The following is a 17,764-nucleotide window of genomic DNA, read 5'->3' as shown; positions in this document are numbered from 1 at the left end:
TGTAACAACATTAACTGAAGCGAACAGGAGCATTCAATTACATTCTGTGTGTTACTGGCATTTCCATTAAATAGATAGATGTAAGCACAATGGGAGATTTTGGAGAAAACACATAGGCCTACATGGGAGCACATTCACTTAATGTTCAACTATGCACCATAATCAACAAAGAACATTTACAACGTCCCTTAGTTCAGCTCTTCCCAGCAATAATGAAAAATTTGATCTTTGTAGTGCGTGCCCTCCTCCTTTTCTCCTTTTAAATTCAGCAATTAATTGTGCTAGACGCTGAAAACATTCCAACCACCTTCGCAAGAATGGGTTACAACCTTGTTGGTATAATTAATGTCTCATTTATCACAAGCTTTTAAAACGCTAGGAATTCATGTTTTCTTCTGTTAAGTGAGTTTTAATTTGTTGAATGAATAAATGATCACAATGCCAAATCAAATTGTTGGTTTTGTGGTCTGTTTTGATTCATTTCATTACCTTCATATGAGGGTTAAATTTGGATTTTTTGAGATGAGGAGGAAAAGGTGAGAATTTCAGGAGAGATGTGCACTTACTGTACGGCAACACCTGAAAGCATTTGTATTTTTAATTGTTTTAACCCCATCCCTTATTTCATATATACTTTTTTATCTTTGTTGTTGTGTGTCAGATATTTTTAGTTTCCTTTATCCTTAAAATCTGCTATTTATTCTCTTTGTTCTGTTTCATTATTTTTTTTTTGCTAATAATTACACAAAAACAGAACCAAACCAAACAAAAAAATAATTTCACTTAGTATACATCTCCCCTCTGCAGACTCCTAAATGCTGGACTGGGCGATTCCTGATGAACCTTTGGGCCATCTTCTGCTTACTGGTGCTGTCCAGCTATACCGCCAACCTGGCTGCAGTCATGGTCGGGGAGAAGACCTTTGAGCAGGTCTCAGGAATCCATGATGACAAGGTTAGGCTGCACACAGGGACACAAAGTTACAACTGCATGCATGTTAGCACCCTGCACACACATACAGATACACCACAACATAAACACACAAGCTAATCTTACTCAAGGACAGGCTAATGAGTAAAGAGCGGAATTGTTTGTGAAGGATTATCGCTTTCCATATCCCTAAACCCTGTGGGAAGTTCAGGGCTACAGTGAATTTTATATGAGCTCCATCATCATATCTACCCCCCTCTTTCTCGTTATTGTCTCTACCACCTTCTCCACCCCCTCATCTATTCATGCCTTCCTGTGTCACTTCCCCAGCTACAGCATCCCTCCCTGGGCTTTCGTTTTGGCACGGTGAGGGAGAGCAGCGCAGAGGATTACATGAAGAAGAGTTTCCCAGAGATGCACAACTACATGAGACGCTTTAACCAGCCCACCACACCGGAAGGCGTACAGATGTTAAAGTAAGAACAAACACACACATGCATGTGTACATTTGTAAAAAGGACTGATTTACGCTTGGCACTAAAATGCAATGCAGACCCCAAAAATCCACCTGTAAATATGTCGTTGTCTGTATTTTGTGCATTTAGTTTTCATATGAACTGTGCGTAAGAGTTCTGGGTTATGACAAACGGAGCATAAATGGCAGAGACAGAATACAGAACCAACTGTGCAATTCAAAATAATCCATTAAATCTTAAATATTAAAATGAAAGAGTTTTATCAGGTAGAGACAAATCCTGGAGCCCTTCCATACAGTGAATAATGGAACAAGTCCTTGCATATGTGCACAGTTTCTCCATCTGTACAACCTACATTCAGATGTGAATTTAATATCTCAGTCATAACTTCTACAAACCATTCATTAATAATCGATTGTCCATGTACCAACTGTAAAATGTGTCACCTGATGACATCATCCATGCAAATTATGGATGCTCTAATCATCTGGCTGAGAGAGACGGCTGTTTATGGTCATATGTACTCACCTTTACTATCCTAAATCACAGAGACAGTTCAATTCAGTTCTGCTTTGATTTTTATGGGTTTTTTTTCTCCCAACCAGCAGTGATGTTGTGTCTCACCCATCGGTGGATGGTTTCTATTATAGCAAACATTCGCTTTGCTTTTGCATCTGACAGATACAATCAAATACTCATCACTTTGTGAGTTGCATATATTTACACCCTGCATTAGAATGAGCTTTCACCTATCCAGAGACACTACATTTTAGCACAAAGTGTAAGTGAAGGGGAAAGCATGTGAATACCTTTGGAGGAGGCTTGGAGAACAAATTCCATTAACAGGTTGTTTTTGGAAATGAGGCATTGAATGTAGGAATGACTGAGTGTGAGGGACAAGGGGGGGGCAAGGACAAATGGCTGAATTGGATGTTGAACGGCGAAAGTGAGCAGATGAAAGCAAAGAGGCAAGTTTATTTTTATACTACATTTAATTTATTAGGTAGCTTTAATAATTTAACTTTAATTTAAAAACACATGCACATCAATTTAGCAGTGGTGGAAAAATATTGTACTCATGTACTTAATTAAAAATAGTAATACTGCAATATTATAATACCTAATTACAAAATGTGAAAAGTGAGAATATATATTGTACTTCATAAGTAAAACTATCCATAATACAGAAAAACCCTTTCTGTGTTATCCTCCTATTTAATTGGATTATTTTTTCTGAAGGATTTATATGTAGCAGGGACTTCACCGTTATACTGGTTTAGGTGGAACTAATTTGAACTATTTTAAATACTTTTGGGATGGTTGAGTAAATAACAATCCATCACATTGTATAAGTTGTTTTGTATGAAAAGGTTTAAGCGTATTCTAAAGCTATCAAATAAATTTACTAAAATCAAAGTTACATTATTTCCCTCTGGAAATGGAACTACTCGAGTAAAGTAAAAGTACTTAAATATGTAATTACTGTAAGTACCGTTCTGAAGTAAATGTACTCTGTTAAATTTCACAACTGAAACTCAGTCATGCTATGTAAATGGAAAACCACACACACACACACACACACACACAAACACACACAGACACACAGACAGACAGAGAGAGAGAGAGCAAACACTATCGCGAATATATACAAAGCCTACTCCATAGAGCACCAGCAGAGATGCTGAGATAGTGCATGTGCTGACTTCGTGATACAAGTGGGAAGATACAAAGCGCTGGTTCAGAGAAAGAGGATGAGAACAGGGAAGATGAAGGCGGTGTTGTTTGCAAGCGAGGCAAAGCAGAAGTGTAAGTCACAGCAGAGCAGAGTATGAGGCAATAAAATACTGCGTTGGCAGAACTACTGACCCCAATACTGCACTCAAATCATAGAAGAAAAAACTCACAAGACCTTCGTCTGCAGAGAGAATGGGCTGCACAAGGACTACATGCAACTGCATGCAAATGTGTAGGCACAGAGGAAAATATGCATGCTCAGAGATGGATGCACACACACACATTGTGTTATTGTGCGCTAGGTATGGGATAACTTTCGCCCTTCTTTACTTCTAGCAGCCTCATGCCTCTCTCTTCTCTCTTCTGCCTGTGCCTCATATTTGACAGATGTAGACAGAGAAAAACAGACTTTCCTGCTTTGCCAGCACAGCAAAGACTTTATGAAGTCAGCCTTTTGTTTAACAGTAAATGACCTGAATAACAAGAAGTTGCAGGTAATTTGATCAGTCTGGTCTGGTTTTCCCATTAGACTGACTGTGTGTGCGTGTGCTTTTCAAAATACATGCGTTTATACTTGTTTATGTGTCTGCCATTTAAATTAGGTGTATGTGTATTTATGTGCGTGTAAATTGTGAGTTTATGTGTAGATTTGGATTGCTGGATGTTTAGTCAACAAAAGGGTAGCTGTGCTTCTTTATCAGTTTGTGTGGAGGTGTATTATTCCAATCCTGTATGTGGTGCTTTGCATCCTGAAACTCATCTCCCGTGAGCCGCGCTCAGCAACAGAGGCTACACACAGAGGAACGCTCTATAATTAGAGGTCAATTAGGGTCAACTGGATCGATATTGCCAGAGTAGGAAAGTCTTCAGCAGTGTGTATAATGCCTTATCAGTCCGCCACAGAGGCTATTGGTTTAGGTAATGATATATGTGTTTACACTGTGTATTAGAATGCAGTTAATCTCATCCTCTGTATAAATGACAAAGTGGGATGACAACCCCAAATATAGGGTTCCTGCACTGGTCTCTGGAAACTGAACAAATTTAAGAAAGCAAATCTGATTTACAGGTCATCAAATGCTGGAGGTCATGTCTTTAATTAATGTCTCTTTCCCCTTTGTGGTGTGTGCGTGTGCGTGTGTGTGTGCGTGTGCGTGTGCGTGCGTGTGTGCGTGTGCACATGTTGGTGATGAAGGACAGATCCTCCTGCCCTGGATGCGTTCATCATGGACAAAGCCCTGTTGGACTTTGAGGTCTCTATTGATGCTGACTGTAAACTGCTTACTGTGGGGAAGCCTTTTGCCATTGAAGGTACACACAAGAAGACACTTGCTTTTATCACTTGAGGACTCTGTATTGACTTAAAGTCATTCCCTGGAGTTTTTTTTTTTTGTTGTTTTGTTTTGTTTTGTTTTTTTAAAGCATCTTAAAACTTATTTGGTTATTTTTTGTTGATCTTATAATATATTTTGTAGTTTTTTGCATTTTGTGCCTCTGTTAAGCACTTTGAAGTACTAATTTGAAAAGTACTGTAAAAATCTGATTTGCTTTCTTTCTTGTTTTGGATTTCAAAATGTTTTTCAGACAAACATTGCTACCTGTCTAACCCAGACTAAACTAAGCTACATACACTAAACATAACTGTATTCTCCACCATAAAACATCTTAAGTCTTAATGTCCTAAAATAAATTGATCCTGTGGGGCCCTTTGATTTATGTTCTCATATGGAAAGTGGTGCCCTACATGATTAAGTATAAATACAATATACAAGATGCACATTCAGCAAAAAATCCAAATACACACATGTATACACCTGAAAACATGCACATCTGCACCTTCAAACACACATATACAGATGCACATGGCAACATAGCATGTACATATTCAGTAAGGAGGTTAGCTACCGTACATGACTGACAGAAAATAATGATTCCCTGAATGAGCTTATTATGCTGCAGGGCAGTGGTACTCAATCACTGCCCAGCCAGAACATTTTTGGACTCAACACTCACAGATCAGACTAAGTGCAACACAGTAATGAACCATAAAGACTGTTCCACTGCCAGTCAAAAAACAGCTAATGACCCATACAGGGGGTGTCATGTTCACGTTCTTGTACATTGTTACATGAATTCTATTCTTGAAGGAAAGTGATTTCCTTTTAGCCTTTCAGAGAATAGACTTTTTTTAAAGTAAGGTTTGTACTTTTTGTTTCATCTGAAAATCACTATATGAACCATGGTGGACAAGGAAGAAGCACAAAATTGAACCACAAACCACATTATACACTGCTGTCATGCTTTCATGTTTAACTAAGTTGAATTGTCCACTTTATCAACCTTCTATATGAATCTATATATGTCCTGTGCAACCTTTCATTGAGATGAAAAAAAGGTTCAAGCCATTGAAGGTTTGAGAGTGTTCCAGTCACAGGCTGCCTGCACATGTATGCCTTCTGAAGGTGACTTTGAAGTGAGATTTCCACTGGCAGAACACATTTATTGGATATATCAAGCATTTAACCTCTAACCCAACTCAACTTAGGCTCTAACAGGTTTTACACAATTAGCACGTATTATGCAATCAAGTCTACCCACTCACTGTTTTACTACTATATACATACGTGCATTTGTGTGTGTGTGTGTGTGTGTTTGCACTTTCTTGTGCATTTCAGTTCGGTCTTGTCTCCTTCCATCTCAGAGACAGGCACTCACCGATATACAGACAGTACCCTATTCCCACCTTTTCTCTGTACCACTCTTGATTATCTACCTCTTTATTCACTGCATAAGACAAAATGCAGAAAGACTTCACAGTGGCATTACTCATGATCATGATGACAAGAAGCAGGGCTCATTGGTATGTAGGCTGGGCCAGTTTGATGACTACTTGATTCATTATCTACATGAAAAGGCAAGCCAAGAATGTGCACTGCCTTTGGTAACTGTTCACCCCTTGATTTTATATGTGGTCAAGCAGGATGGGAGTGAATAACTTAGTGAGTCTAAATGACAGAGGAAGAAAGAGCAGACAGGAAATGTGAGTGAGGAAAAACACAGTGAGGAGGAGAAAAGGCTGAATATAAGATGGAAAAAAAATAAGTAAGAGAAAGAACAACAAAGGTAAACACGGGGAGGGCCAGTGAGGGTGTGAGCGAGGTGGGAGTTGAGCACAAGAAGGAGATAGAAGGCTTTCATTTGCCCAATGCCAGTTTGCTCCTTTCTGCACAACGAGTGATAAAAGAGTCAGCCAACAGAGTTCCCTAATCAAGACAAACCTTCAACTCAAACAGATGGAGTGAGGGAAGGGTGAAAGGACAGAGAGAGAGAAACAGTGGAGGTAAGAAATAGAGGATGTGTTATTTGGTCTATATGAGGATGCAAGCAGGATTTATAGAGGGATTTGTGGTTAGGAGATACCGAAGAATGGAGAAATTGGGAGCGTGGAGTCGCTGCCGACAAGGTGCTCTGCTGAAATCTTCAGTATACTTGAGTGGAGAGAGGTGTGGGGGTGTCGCTGTGTGTCTGTTTCCACAGAGTGCTGTTGGGAGATGTTTACGACAGCCTAGGCACACCCCATTAATAATTCTGCTACTGAACATGGAGCTGGTCGCTGCCTTTGTGTGTGTGTGTGTGTGTGTGTGTGTGTGTGTGTGTGTGTGTGTGTGGTCTACACATGCTCAGTCAAGCAGGACAGAGCACATCTGAAGATCAAAATGAAGCTGGCAGAAGATTTTGTTGCCTGTGTGAAACTGTTGTTGGAAGGGCAGGTCACGTCTGGCAGGAATGACGTACAGTCACCTTATGGTTTATTTCACAGGCTTATGGTTTGTTTGTGTGTGTGTGTGTGTGTGTGTGTGTGTGTGTGTGTGTGTGTGTGAGAGAGAGAGAGAGCAAGAGAGAGTTTCATATCAAAGCAAGACAGTATCATTTAAAAATATATATTTGTGTCTATTCTTACACTATGCACTGAAAATAAAACAATGTAGAACTGAACTGACTGATCGATTGACAGTAGTTGAAAACAACTTTGATAAGCAACGAACCATTTAAAGCCATTTTTATTAGCAATTAATCATGAGAATATAATGCAGTTTTCTGTCTTCTATGTGATAATAAACTGCATATCTTGGCTTTTAGGCTGTCAGCTGGACAAAATAAGCATAATAAAGATGTCACTTTGTCCAAAGTGGGTGGGTGGGTGGATGGATGGATGGATGGATGGACAGATAGCGAGAGAGAGAGATAGAGAGATAGTATAAGATCAAATAATACTGACCATGTTAGTGCAGTATTACAAAGACAGGAATTTTAAAGTTATGTAAGCTCATAAGATCCTTGCTTGCAGAACAGTTATATTTTTTATCTGTATTGTCAAAATAAGGAAGTAAAATGTTTTACAAACTCATATATAGTATTTTGGATCAACCCCTCAAGTGTATGGGTGTGTACTATATGTGAGTGAGTAGGTGTGTGGGAGACTTGAGTGACAGCTTTGGGACTTGAGGCTTGGGATGGAATATGCGGATGTCTCAGGGAAAGAATCAAAACAAATAACAAGTGACTGCCCACTTCTATTTCACAATCTGACTGAGTGCTCTGAAGAAATGTGGATGGAGATAAGCTGATGACAGAAAAATGGTGTCTGTCTGTTGAAGGAAAAAGAAAGGGCAGGGTGACATACAAAGACAAAGAAATGAACTTGAGAGAGGAGCCGAGAGATAAAGACAAGAATGGAGTGAAGAAGAAAATGAACGAAGGTGAAGGGATGACAGAGATAAGGAGCTGGCTAACTAAGGAAAGGGCTAGCGGCAATGGTTAGAGACAGATTACCTCAAACAGAGAAAGTGGAAGGATGACAGGGAGGACTGAGGGCAACGAACAAAGCAAAAAATGAGGAGAGAAGGGAGGGTGGCTTAGACAGTCTACGTCATGTAGGGGGCAGAGTGTGACAGTTACACGAGCCTTCACTATTTTTTGTTTCTGTCCACAATCCCCACCAGGTTCACACACCTTGACAACCAACATACACACCCAAATAGCTGCCAGGCCTGAGACAGTCACACTAACGCTGTTGGCATGACTACTTTAGACTGCAGTACAGATGAAATGAAACAAATCCCCAGGCGGTCTTGTACAACAACAAATCTCTAAAGGAGTCTTTTGATTCTAAGCTTTTATTTTGTACCTGCAGACATATGGGCTGTAATGCAAAACAGATGCAATTTCAAAGTCTGAGCAGAGCAACGTCCGTCTGTACTGTAGTTTCCAACTTGTGTGATCTTAAATCTGACACTATTACATTAAAACAATGAATAGTGGTGGAAAAATGATGGTTAAAATATTATAGTTATAATAGGATATATTTTATTGCTGTGTCTGGTCTGCACATGATGTTTTTCCTTTAACAACAAGGAAATGAGGAATTCTTAAGCAATTCCAATCAAGTAATGATGAAATGAATTCCACAAATCAAGCAGAGGTGAATATATTATACATTGTACTAATGGTTAGCATTAGGAACTGAAAAATTAAAACATTTCTGCAGGTATTATATCAATATTGTTCATACCTGCAAGATCGAAATCTCATTTCAACTGATTTGAACTCATTTTCCTCTAAAATTAGGTGTTGAAAGTTCTCTCAAAAATAATCCTGTCTTAAATATAGTCTGAGCACTACCTAAAAACTGTGGCTGTTATTTACAAAAATACAACAATAAAAATATTTACTATATATAATACATACATAGGTACAGATGAATCTATTAACTTTAGTGTATTCATTTCAAGGTGATTTTTTTCCTCAGTCAGAGCAGTGTAATTGAAACCTTAGATGCAGACACAGTCAATGCAGTCACGAAACAGCCACAATCACCACCTGCAGTAAAACACTGCAACAACAAATAGAAAGGATCAAGGACAGCACAATCCACAAAAGACCTATAATGGCCACATATTGTCAACTTACTGTGACCATTGAGTGTAACTGGCCTTTGTTTGGCCTTTCTACAAAACAGGATATTATGTCCGTAACCAGAGGGGATGAGTGTGAAGTGTGCATGGAGTGGATCATCTGCGTCATGGACTGTGAAAAGTGTTTCGCTAGTAAATGCTTCAATGGTTTAGGTCAGGATAGGTAAAAGGTAGCAGGACAAATCATTTTTATGAGTCTCCAAGTGTTGTCACAAAACAGATTTAACAGCTGTAAATTGACTGTACTCTTTCTTAGCATATTCAGATTTTTGTCATAGTGTGTGTCATAAAGCCGTGGATAAAAATGGATTAAAACATATATCACAGGTGCAGGGTTGAACTTGTATAAAGTGCCATGTACTGTTTCATATTCTTCAGGCAAGCTTAAGCGAGACCTGTCTGAAAACACTGAGGAAAATGAAGTCCGACAAAATTAAAACAATAAAGCATGGCAGAAACATTAATTAAGGGTGACAAGGGAAAGGGAGTCTTGTGTGCAGGTGAGAAAGGAGTAACAAAAGTCTTCTTTATAGAAGGCTGCATAACATAAAAAACAACTTTATCATTTTTACAGCTAAATTTTGTCTTACTACTCAAAGCAGAGTTTAAGGTCCAGGTGTTGGTCTTTGACCAGCTCCTCCAACATAGTATTTTAATGTAAACATGAGTGAACTACGACACAGTAATAAATTGTCACAAGCAGAGCATAGCCATAAGACTGTACCCTAAGAAATGTGACTACCTGTAGGTGCACAGTCTGCTAAAATATGAGCATATTTTCACCCCATCTGCTGAAGGGAGTGTAGAGAGTGACATCAGGCTGGAGCACACTCCAGCCTTTAAGCCGGAATCAGGCTCCCTGATATTAGCTTAGAAATGGCCTGTCCTGACAGATGGTAGACATTTGGGAAAGGAAATAAATATCATGCACAACATTTCACTTTTTCGTGTAATGTTTCACGGTGGAAGAAAAGTCTAGGATGCCTCACAAGGCACTGATGGAAAGACTAGCATGTCCAAAATGTTTTGCTCTCTCACACCAGTTTACATTTACATCATATGGCACATCTGTGTTTCTGTGCTGGAGTGTCACAGCGTCACCATAATCACTTAATCTGCTGAAATATAGGGATGATTTGGAAATACCTCACTGTCTTTTAGTTAACATCATATTTGCCAACTTTTTTGTAGCGGGCAACTTCTTAATACCAGAATTTGATCCTGAATGTGTTTTGTACCATAAGACATCCCTCCACCAGTTTTAACGGGTTAGTGCTTTGTTTCCCTACACAAATACTACACCATAGACAAAGCCCAGGACAGTGTATTTGCACTGTGCTTGGTACAACACATGGTTGACTGATTCCAGTTGAAGCCTGTAAACCCATAAATCTCTTTCTTCTAGGGGGCATCTCCCCTTTGGCTAAATACAACTGTGGGGCTGTGGTTTCCTATATAGAAATACCAACATAGCTCTGGTCTCTTTCTCAGGTATGTGTTGCTCTCAGCTTTGTCACTTATTCAGTATGTATTTACATCTGTATGTGTGTCTCCTTTCAGGTTACGGTATAGGCCTGCCCCAGGGATCTCCTCTAACCCGTAATGTGTCAGAGTTCGTAAGTCGCTACAAGTCTGATGGCTTCATGGACATGCTACATGACAAATGGTATAAGGTTGTGCCCTGCGGGAAGCGAGTCTTTGCAGTCACTGAGGTAAGTCATTGGTGAGAGAGTGTGTTCATGTACTGTGTACGTGTATTGTGTGTAAAGCAAAGCCTTCTGCCGCTGTACTCCTATAAATGAGTCTCCTTCTGGGACATTGACAGGATTGCCTGCCAGCTAAGCACACATACAGTGAAAGTCATATACACACACAGACAAAGGCATACAATCACATAAACTCAGGCCAATTTACTGACCTTAACCAGAGTTACGCGCTCGTACTGTCTGGGTGTCTATACTTATTTGTATCTGGTGTGTGCTACGGAAGAGTGCTCAGTTCCTGCCTTCCCTATTCTTTTCACTGTTTTTAAGAACCTGTGAATCTCTAGATAATCTACACTGGATCTCTTGTTTGTGAACAAAGAAGTTATTCAAGTCCCTTTGGCCATCGCTTTTAAATCCCACTTCAAAGTTGAATCATATTATAGCAACAGAAACAATTACACAGTCATAGGTTCCAGCAATGAAATGAAAACCTTACGTTCACTGTGCGTCAGGAAGTTATTACTGCTCATCCTATTTGAAGACCAGACACTGGGCTACTTTCAAACAGTGTGGGCGTTCATGCGATCTTGCCCTCTGGATTGGGAGCAAAAGGAGGTCAGTCCTGTTGCTGATAAATTTGTGGAGTCAGCATGGGGCTAATTGCCATCAGAGGAAGTGCAGAAATGTGCCGGGTGGAAACAACATGATTAGAGACTATGGGAAAAGCTCGCGACTGCCTCTTCCACTTCATCCAGACCCATGAAAGACTCATAAGAGATAGACAATATGTCAAAGATTATGTGGGTGAACCAAATGGGAGCGAGCTGCACTTCTAATAACCATAGTCTCTTTTTACAATCACTCTGCTACCTGTTGTTTCTTAATATTACTCTCACTTTGCATCCCCCTCCCCCAAAGCTCTTTATACCTGTTTCGTCCCCTGCCTTAGTTCTCCACATCCTTTTCTTCCTCAAAATGTCTTCTCTGCTGTTGCTCTACCTTCACTTTGTTTCTATTCTTCTGGGCTAAGCTAGATATACAACAGCAGAATGTCAAATGCATTTTCACAAAAGTGGCCTAAATGGTAATTATGTAAATACAAATCATCAATCTCTGTATTTTTCTCTCTATTGACTTAAGTCTTTACTAATCTGTGTCACACCCCCAACCTCTCTCTCTCGCTCTCGTTCTCTTTCTATCACCACCCCCTCAGACTCTACAGATGGGGATCCAGCATTTTTCTGGCCTGTTTGTGCTGCTGTGTATGGGGGTGGGTGGAGCCTTGCTGACCTTGGCAGGTGAACACACCTTTTATCACCTGGTCATCCCTCGCCTTCGGCGCACACACACACTGCAGTACTGGCTGCACACCAGCCAGGTGAGTAAACGCACTGTTGATGTAGTGGCATGAATACTGACACGCACTCTCACACACAAACACACACACACACACACATATGTGCACAGTCACCACCAGCATACTGCTGTTGGCAACATGCCCTCACCCCCCCCCAGGGTTAACTTTTTTTTTGCAGGTACCCTACACCCTCTACTGTTGGAAATGGATAATAACAACCTAGAATAACACTGTATTTAAAGCTAAATCATATTATGTTTTATCGTATGAAATAGTTTGGCTTTAAGCTGTGTTAGATGAAGTACTTTTTAATTAGCTAATGAATGCTTTCACTGTGCTATATAAATGAGCATTTTAAATTAATTTGTTAATATAGTCAAGGTTATGTGTTCCCATTGACAGTGCTGTATCAATTGGTTCATGACCACACATTATGTCCTTGCCTTCTCTTTACTGAGGCAATTGATTTATAAATCACTAGCACAAATTATTTAATGTACCTCTTCATTCACATTCCTGTCTCACCACTTTGAGCTATATCCAAAAAAGCTGTGTCCTTTTTTGAGCTAAAATTTTGAATTCTGTTATTTTTCAACCTAGTTAAGTTACAAAAGTATGCAAAGTAGCATGTTTAGAACAATATACATCAAAAGAAGCACAAATTGGGATTTTAAAGGTCATATTTTGCTTTGCTACCAAATGAGGTGCCAGTGGCAATACGTTTGAGTGAATAATGGAACAAGCTGTGTGAATAGCAAGAGTGCTCAGATTTGTTTGCTGCATCCCTCTGAAAAGGCAATAACTCCTGGGCAGCTTCAATTCCTCATATATGTACAACCTGGTAGAATAATGGCTTTTTAGAAATTCAGATTCATCATCTCATCACTAATCAGTAGTTCTCTTATGTCTTCTGTTTTCTTCTTTGCTTTCAGAAAATTCACCGTGCCCTCCACACCACATATGAGGATGTAGGGAAGGAGCTGACCGGCCTCGACCAAAAGTAATGAAGTCACTGATTTATTTACCTAAACCCTTAATTGTCATATTCAGTCTGTGTTAACCAGAATAATCCTTACATCCATAAACATATTGCTCTGAGTTATTACATTTAAATGAGTTACACTGTTTGTCTGGCAATCACTTTGCAGGTGAATCTCCATTTTGTTGAATTGCTTATTCATGAAGCTATAGGTTAACAGGCTGTTAATTATTGAGCTGTAGATGTGCTGCTGGGTGTATTTTGTTCATTTTGAGTGGTTCCCCCACTACCTCCAGGCTGGCATGAACACCTTATGTAGTGTACAACATAGTAATGCAACCATAGGGGGGCACAATACAGTGTCTTCATGTGCCGGTCCCAAGTCTGGGCAAATGCAGAGGGTTGTATCAGGAAGGGCATCCGACGAAGAAGGAGAGGAGGAAGGCGTGTTCGTAGGCAAAGAGAGAAGAGGAAGGGCAGGAGTGTAGGACTTAGAGTAGGGACTTTGTCAGGGAAAACTAGAGTTGGCTGATATGATGGAGAGAAGAAAGGTGGATATCTTGTGTGTTCAGGAGACCAGATGGAAAGGTGGCAAGGCCTATAGATTAGGAGCAGGATTCAAGCTGTTTTATCATGGTGTGATGGAAAGAGGAATGGAGTAGGAGTTATCCTGAACGAGGATTTTGCTTGGAATGTTCTGGAGGTGAAGAGAGTGTCAGATAGGGGGATGAGTCTGAAGCTGGAAGTTGAAGGTGTGATGTTGAATGTTGTCAGTGGTTATGCTCCACAGGTAGGATGTGAGTTAGAAGAGAAGGAGAAATTCTGGAGGGAGATGGATGAGGTGATTCAGGGTATCCCTAGTGGTGAGAGAGTGGTGATTGGGGCAGACTTTGACGGACATGTTGGTTAGGGAAACAGAGGTGACAAGGAAGTGATGGGTAAGTTTGGTATGCAGGACAGGAATGCAGAAGGACAGATGGTGGTAGACTTCGCAAAAAGGATGGAAATGGCTGTGGTTTTTATTTAGTTTTATTTTTCCAGAAAAGGGAGGAGCATAGGGAGACATATAAGAGTGAAGGCAGGAGCACACAAGTTGATTACATCTCGTGCAGACGTTTCAAACTGAAAGAGATCAGTGACTGCAAAGTAGTGACTGGGGAGAGTGTAGCCAGACAGCATAGGATGGTGGTGTGTAGGATGACTCTGGTGAGGAAGATGAAGAGGACAAGGGCAGAGCAGAGGACCAAGTGGTGGAAGTTGAAAAAGGAAGAGTGTTGTGTGGCTTTCAGGGAGAAGCTGAAACAGGCTCTGGGAGGTCAGGAGGTTCTTCCAGATGACTGGACACCTATAGCTAAAGTGATCAGGGAGACAGGTAGGAGGGTAAAGGAGGAAAAGGTTAGCTAAGAAGAAGTGGGACACTGAGAGTACAGAAGAGAACAGACAGGAGTACAGGGAGATGCAGCGTAAAGTGAAGGTAGAGGTGGCAAAGGCCAAACAAAGGGCACATGAGGATTTGTATGACAGGTTGGACACTAAGGAGGGAGAGGTGGATTTGTACAGGTTGGCGAGGCAGAGAAACAGAGATGGGAAGGATGTGCAGCAGGTTAGTGTGATTAAGGACAGGGATGGAAATGTGTTGACAGGTGGCACAAGTGGGATGGAAAGATGGAAGGAATACTTTGAAGAGTTGATGAAGGAAAATGTCAGAGAGCACAGAGTAGAAGAGGGGACTGTTGTGGAGCAGGAAGTAGCAAAGATCAGTGAGGATGAAGTGAGAAAGGTGTTGAAGAGGATGAAGAGTGGAAAGGCAGTTGGTCCTGACGACATACCTGTGGAGGTATGGAAGTGTTTAGGAGAGGTGGCAGTAGAGTTTTTGACTGGGCTACTTAACAAGATCTTGGAGAGTGAGAGGATGCCTGAGGACTGGAGGAGAAGTGTACTGGTGCCCATCTTTAAGAACAAGGGAGACAAGCAGAGTTATAGAAACTACAGAGGAATAAAGCTGATGAGTCACACAATGAAGTTAAGGGAAAGAGTAGTGGAGGCTAGGCTGAGGTCAGAAGTGAGCATTTGTGAGCAGCAGTATAGTTTCATGCCAAGAAAGAGAAAAACAGATGCAGTATTTGCTTTGAGAATGATGGAGAAGTACAGAGGAGGCCAGAAGGAGCTGCATTGTGTCTTTGTAGATTTGGAAAAAGCGTATGACAGCGTGCCGAGAGATTGAGATGGTTTGGACATGTTCAGAGGAGGGACAGTGAATACATTGGTAAAAGGATGCTGAGGTCAGAGCTGCCAGGAAGGAGGCCTAGAGGAAGACCAAAGAGGAGGTTCTTGGATGTAGTGAAGGAGGACATGAGGACAGTTGGTGAGGGTGAGGAGGATACAGAGGATAGGGTTAAATGGAGGCAGATGATTCGCTGTGGCGACCCCTGAAGGGAGCAGCCAAAAGGAAAAGAATCAAGAAAGTAGAGTACAACATAGTATTGATCTGTGTATTTATTTAAATGTAATTATAACACTTACATACTGATGTACTGTATTATATTGTGTTTGGAATTTTGTATCAAGTGTCCATGTACTGCTGTACAGTATATCTTATTAGATATGTCTTTTCCTGTGATCTTCCTCTCTTTCACTAGCCCCTCCTCTTGTATCTCAGAGAACTGCACCCTACACAGGAAACAGCATCAGCCTCCCCCTCCATCTCCTCCCACATCCCTCCTGGCTTCCACTACAGCTGGAGACACCAGCAACTCCTCACCATCCCATGAGCCCAAGGAGAAACGTGTACACTTTGACCTTGAGACCACCCACAGTTACCGCCTGCGCACACACACCGCCTCGGTGCGTGGCAGACCCGGGATGGTCGGCCGTCCTGGGCTCGGACTAGGAGGGTTGGGGCTAGGCAACCTGGAGAGTTTTACCTCCCGACCACAGATTAGCCTCCATGCCAATGGGGGTCCTGTTTCGGCACTGGCTTCCGCAGGCCTATTGCTCTCTCCTCTGGGTGGCAGGGCCACTCAGAGCAGCCTGTGGGAGGGAGAGCTTCAGGAGCTGCAGGGTAAAATTGAGACGTTCCGCAACCAGCTGAGAGAAGCTCTGGCCAGGAGGGCAGAGATCCAGAGCAGCCTGGAGCGAGAGAGGAGCGGCCATGTACGCAGAGATATCAGTCTGGAAAGGGAACGGGACAGACAGAGCATACAAACTATTAACACAGACAGAAGTAGCTCCACTCATTCTAAACTCCCTGAGAGGGACAGGACCAGCCCACTGCAAACCCTGAATAATCAACAGACAGGTAGGGCTAATCAATCAGGCAGTCCTGTGACTTTGGAGCATGCAAAAAGCAGCCAGTTAAATACAGTTAACAGTTTGGACAGAGGGAGAGCCAACCAATTACGCTCCGTTAATACTTTGACGGGAGAAAGGACTGTCCATTCACGTACCTCCACTAGTTTGGAACGGAGTCGAGTCAACCAACCAGGTGCTGGAAATGTAATTGTCCAATCACGGAACACTTCTAGCCTGGATAGACAGAATGCTAACCTATCACGTGCTCTGAACACTTTGGAGAGGACAAAAGCCAACCAATCAAGTGTAAGCAGTGGGACTTAATTGTCTTTCTGAATCCCCAGATGTGTTAAGGTTGCAGAGGGCCAGATGTGTAAGGCTGTGGAGGGAACAGTGTGCTTCTTGCATAGCTTTGGGAAGATGTCTTTGTTGGAACATATTAAGTCTGGGGGGAGGTTTGCTGAAAAATTCTAATATGTTATCACCATTACTTACTGCAACCTAATTTTTACACACAGTTATTTCCACGCTCGCTTAAAATTACAGCTAAAAACCATTAACTGCAACATAAGAGCTGATGAAATGTCTGCATTACCCATGAAATAATGAATAGGCTGTTTAGTCTTGTTAAATGAAACGTAAAAGTTATTCCTAAAACCTCTCAGTATACTTTCACAAGGACCAGATAAGACAAATCAGAATGGTAATGCTAAAATCACTGTGCTTATTGTGGAGACCAGTGGTTCATTTCAAGAACCATCCACAACAGCCGTCTACTCACAAACCTATCAGCTGAATTAAATTACAGCCTGTTACACTGGCTGAAGAGGTCTGCAAGCACTGTCACGGCATCGACAAGAGCACAAGCCCACTGCGGAGAAAAAATAAATAAATAACAGAATCAGACAGAATCCGTTAAAAATGCACATACAGTCTCTGCATTATCTGAATTCCAGCTGTAGGAGACAAAGATGCAAACGATAAAACACATTTAAGTTTCCCAAAAATGTGAATTATAAAGGAAGAATCTAAGTAAAAGAACAATCAAAACAAAATCTTCTTAATATCCCCATGAATATTTTAAACCAGTTGTTTTGATACCTTGAAACATTATATTGTCTTATTGTCACATACCAAAAATATGCATTTTCCCACATTTTTATAGCTAAGTTCCACCCTTGTCTCTTCATAAAATGTGTCAAAATGAAAAGGTGTCTTGTACACTCAGCCATTCCCAAACTGATGCTTTGAGATGGTAATTTCCTTCTGTAATGTGAAAGGTTCCACATGAAAAAGGCTGCAAAGGCAGATCTTTT

The 17,764-nt window shown here is 41.1% G+C and overlaps 1 protein-coding gene across 1 annotated transcript in view; it reads left to right on the top strand.

The window, feature by feature from the left end:
• Window positions 1-16,772, top strand: part of LOC113128977 (glutamate receptor ionotropic, NMDA 3B-like) — a 58,763-nt gene extending 41,991 nt beyond the window's left edge. Inside the window, exons 6-12 of the mRNA XM_026304621.1 lie at window positions 808-954; window positions 1,261-1,406; window positions 4,336-4,451; window positions 10,676-10,827; window positions 12,035-12,199; window positions 13,111-13,178; window positions 15,797-16,772. Of these exons, the coding sequence (XP_026160406.1) occupies window positions 808-954; window positions 1,261-1,406; window positions 4,336-4,451; window positions 10,676-10,827; window positions 12,035-12,199; window positions 13,111-13,178; window positions 15,797-16,772 (1,770 nt within the window). The remainder of the gene's footprint in view (window positions 1-807; window positions 955-1,260; window positions 1,407-4,335; window positions 4,452-10,675; window positions 10,828-12,034; window positions 12,200-13,110; window positions 13,179-15,796) is intronic.
• The last annotated feature ends 992 nt before the right edge of the window (window positions 16,773-17,764 follow it).

This window comes from Mastacembelus armatus, chromosome 22 (assembly GCF_900324485.2).
Source record: "Mastacembelus armatus chromosome 22, fMasArm1.2, whole genome shotgun sequence".
Lineage (NCBI taxonomy): Eukaryota > Metazoa > Chordata > Actinopteri > Synbranchiformes > Mastacembelidae > Mastacembelus > Mastacembelus armatus.
The sequence above is the reverse complement of the archived record's forward strand: the minus strand, read 5'-3'. Positions and strand labels throughout refer to the sequence as shown.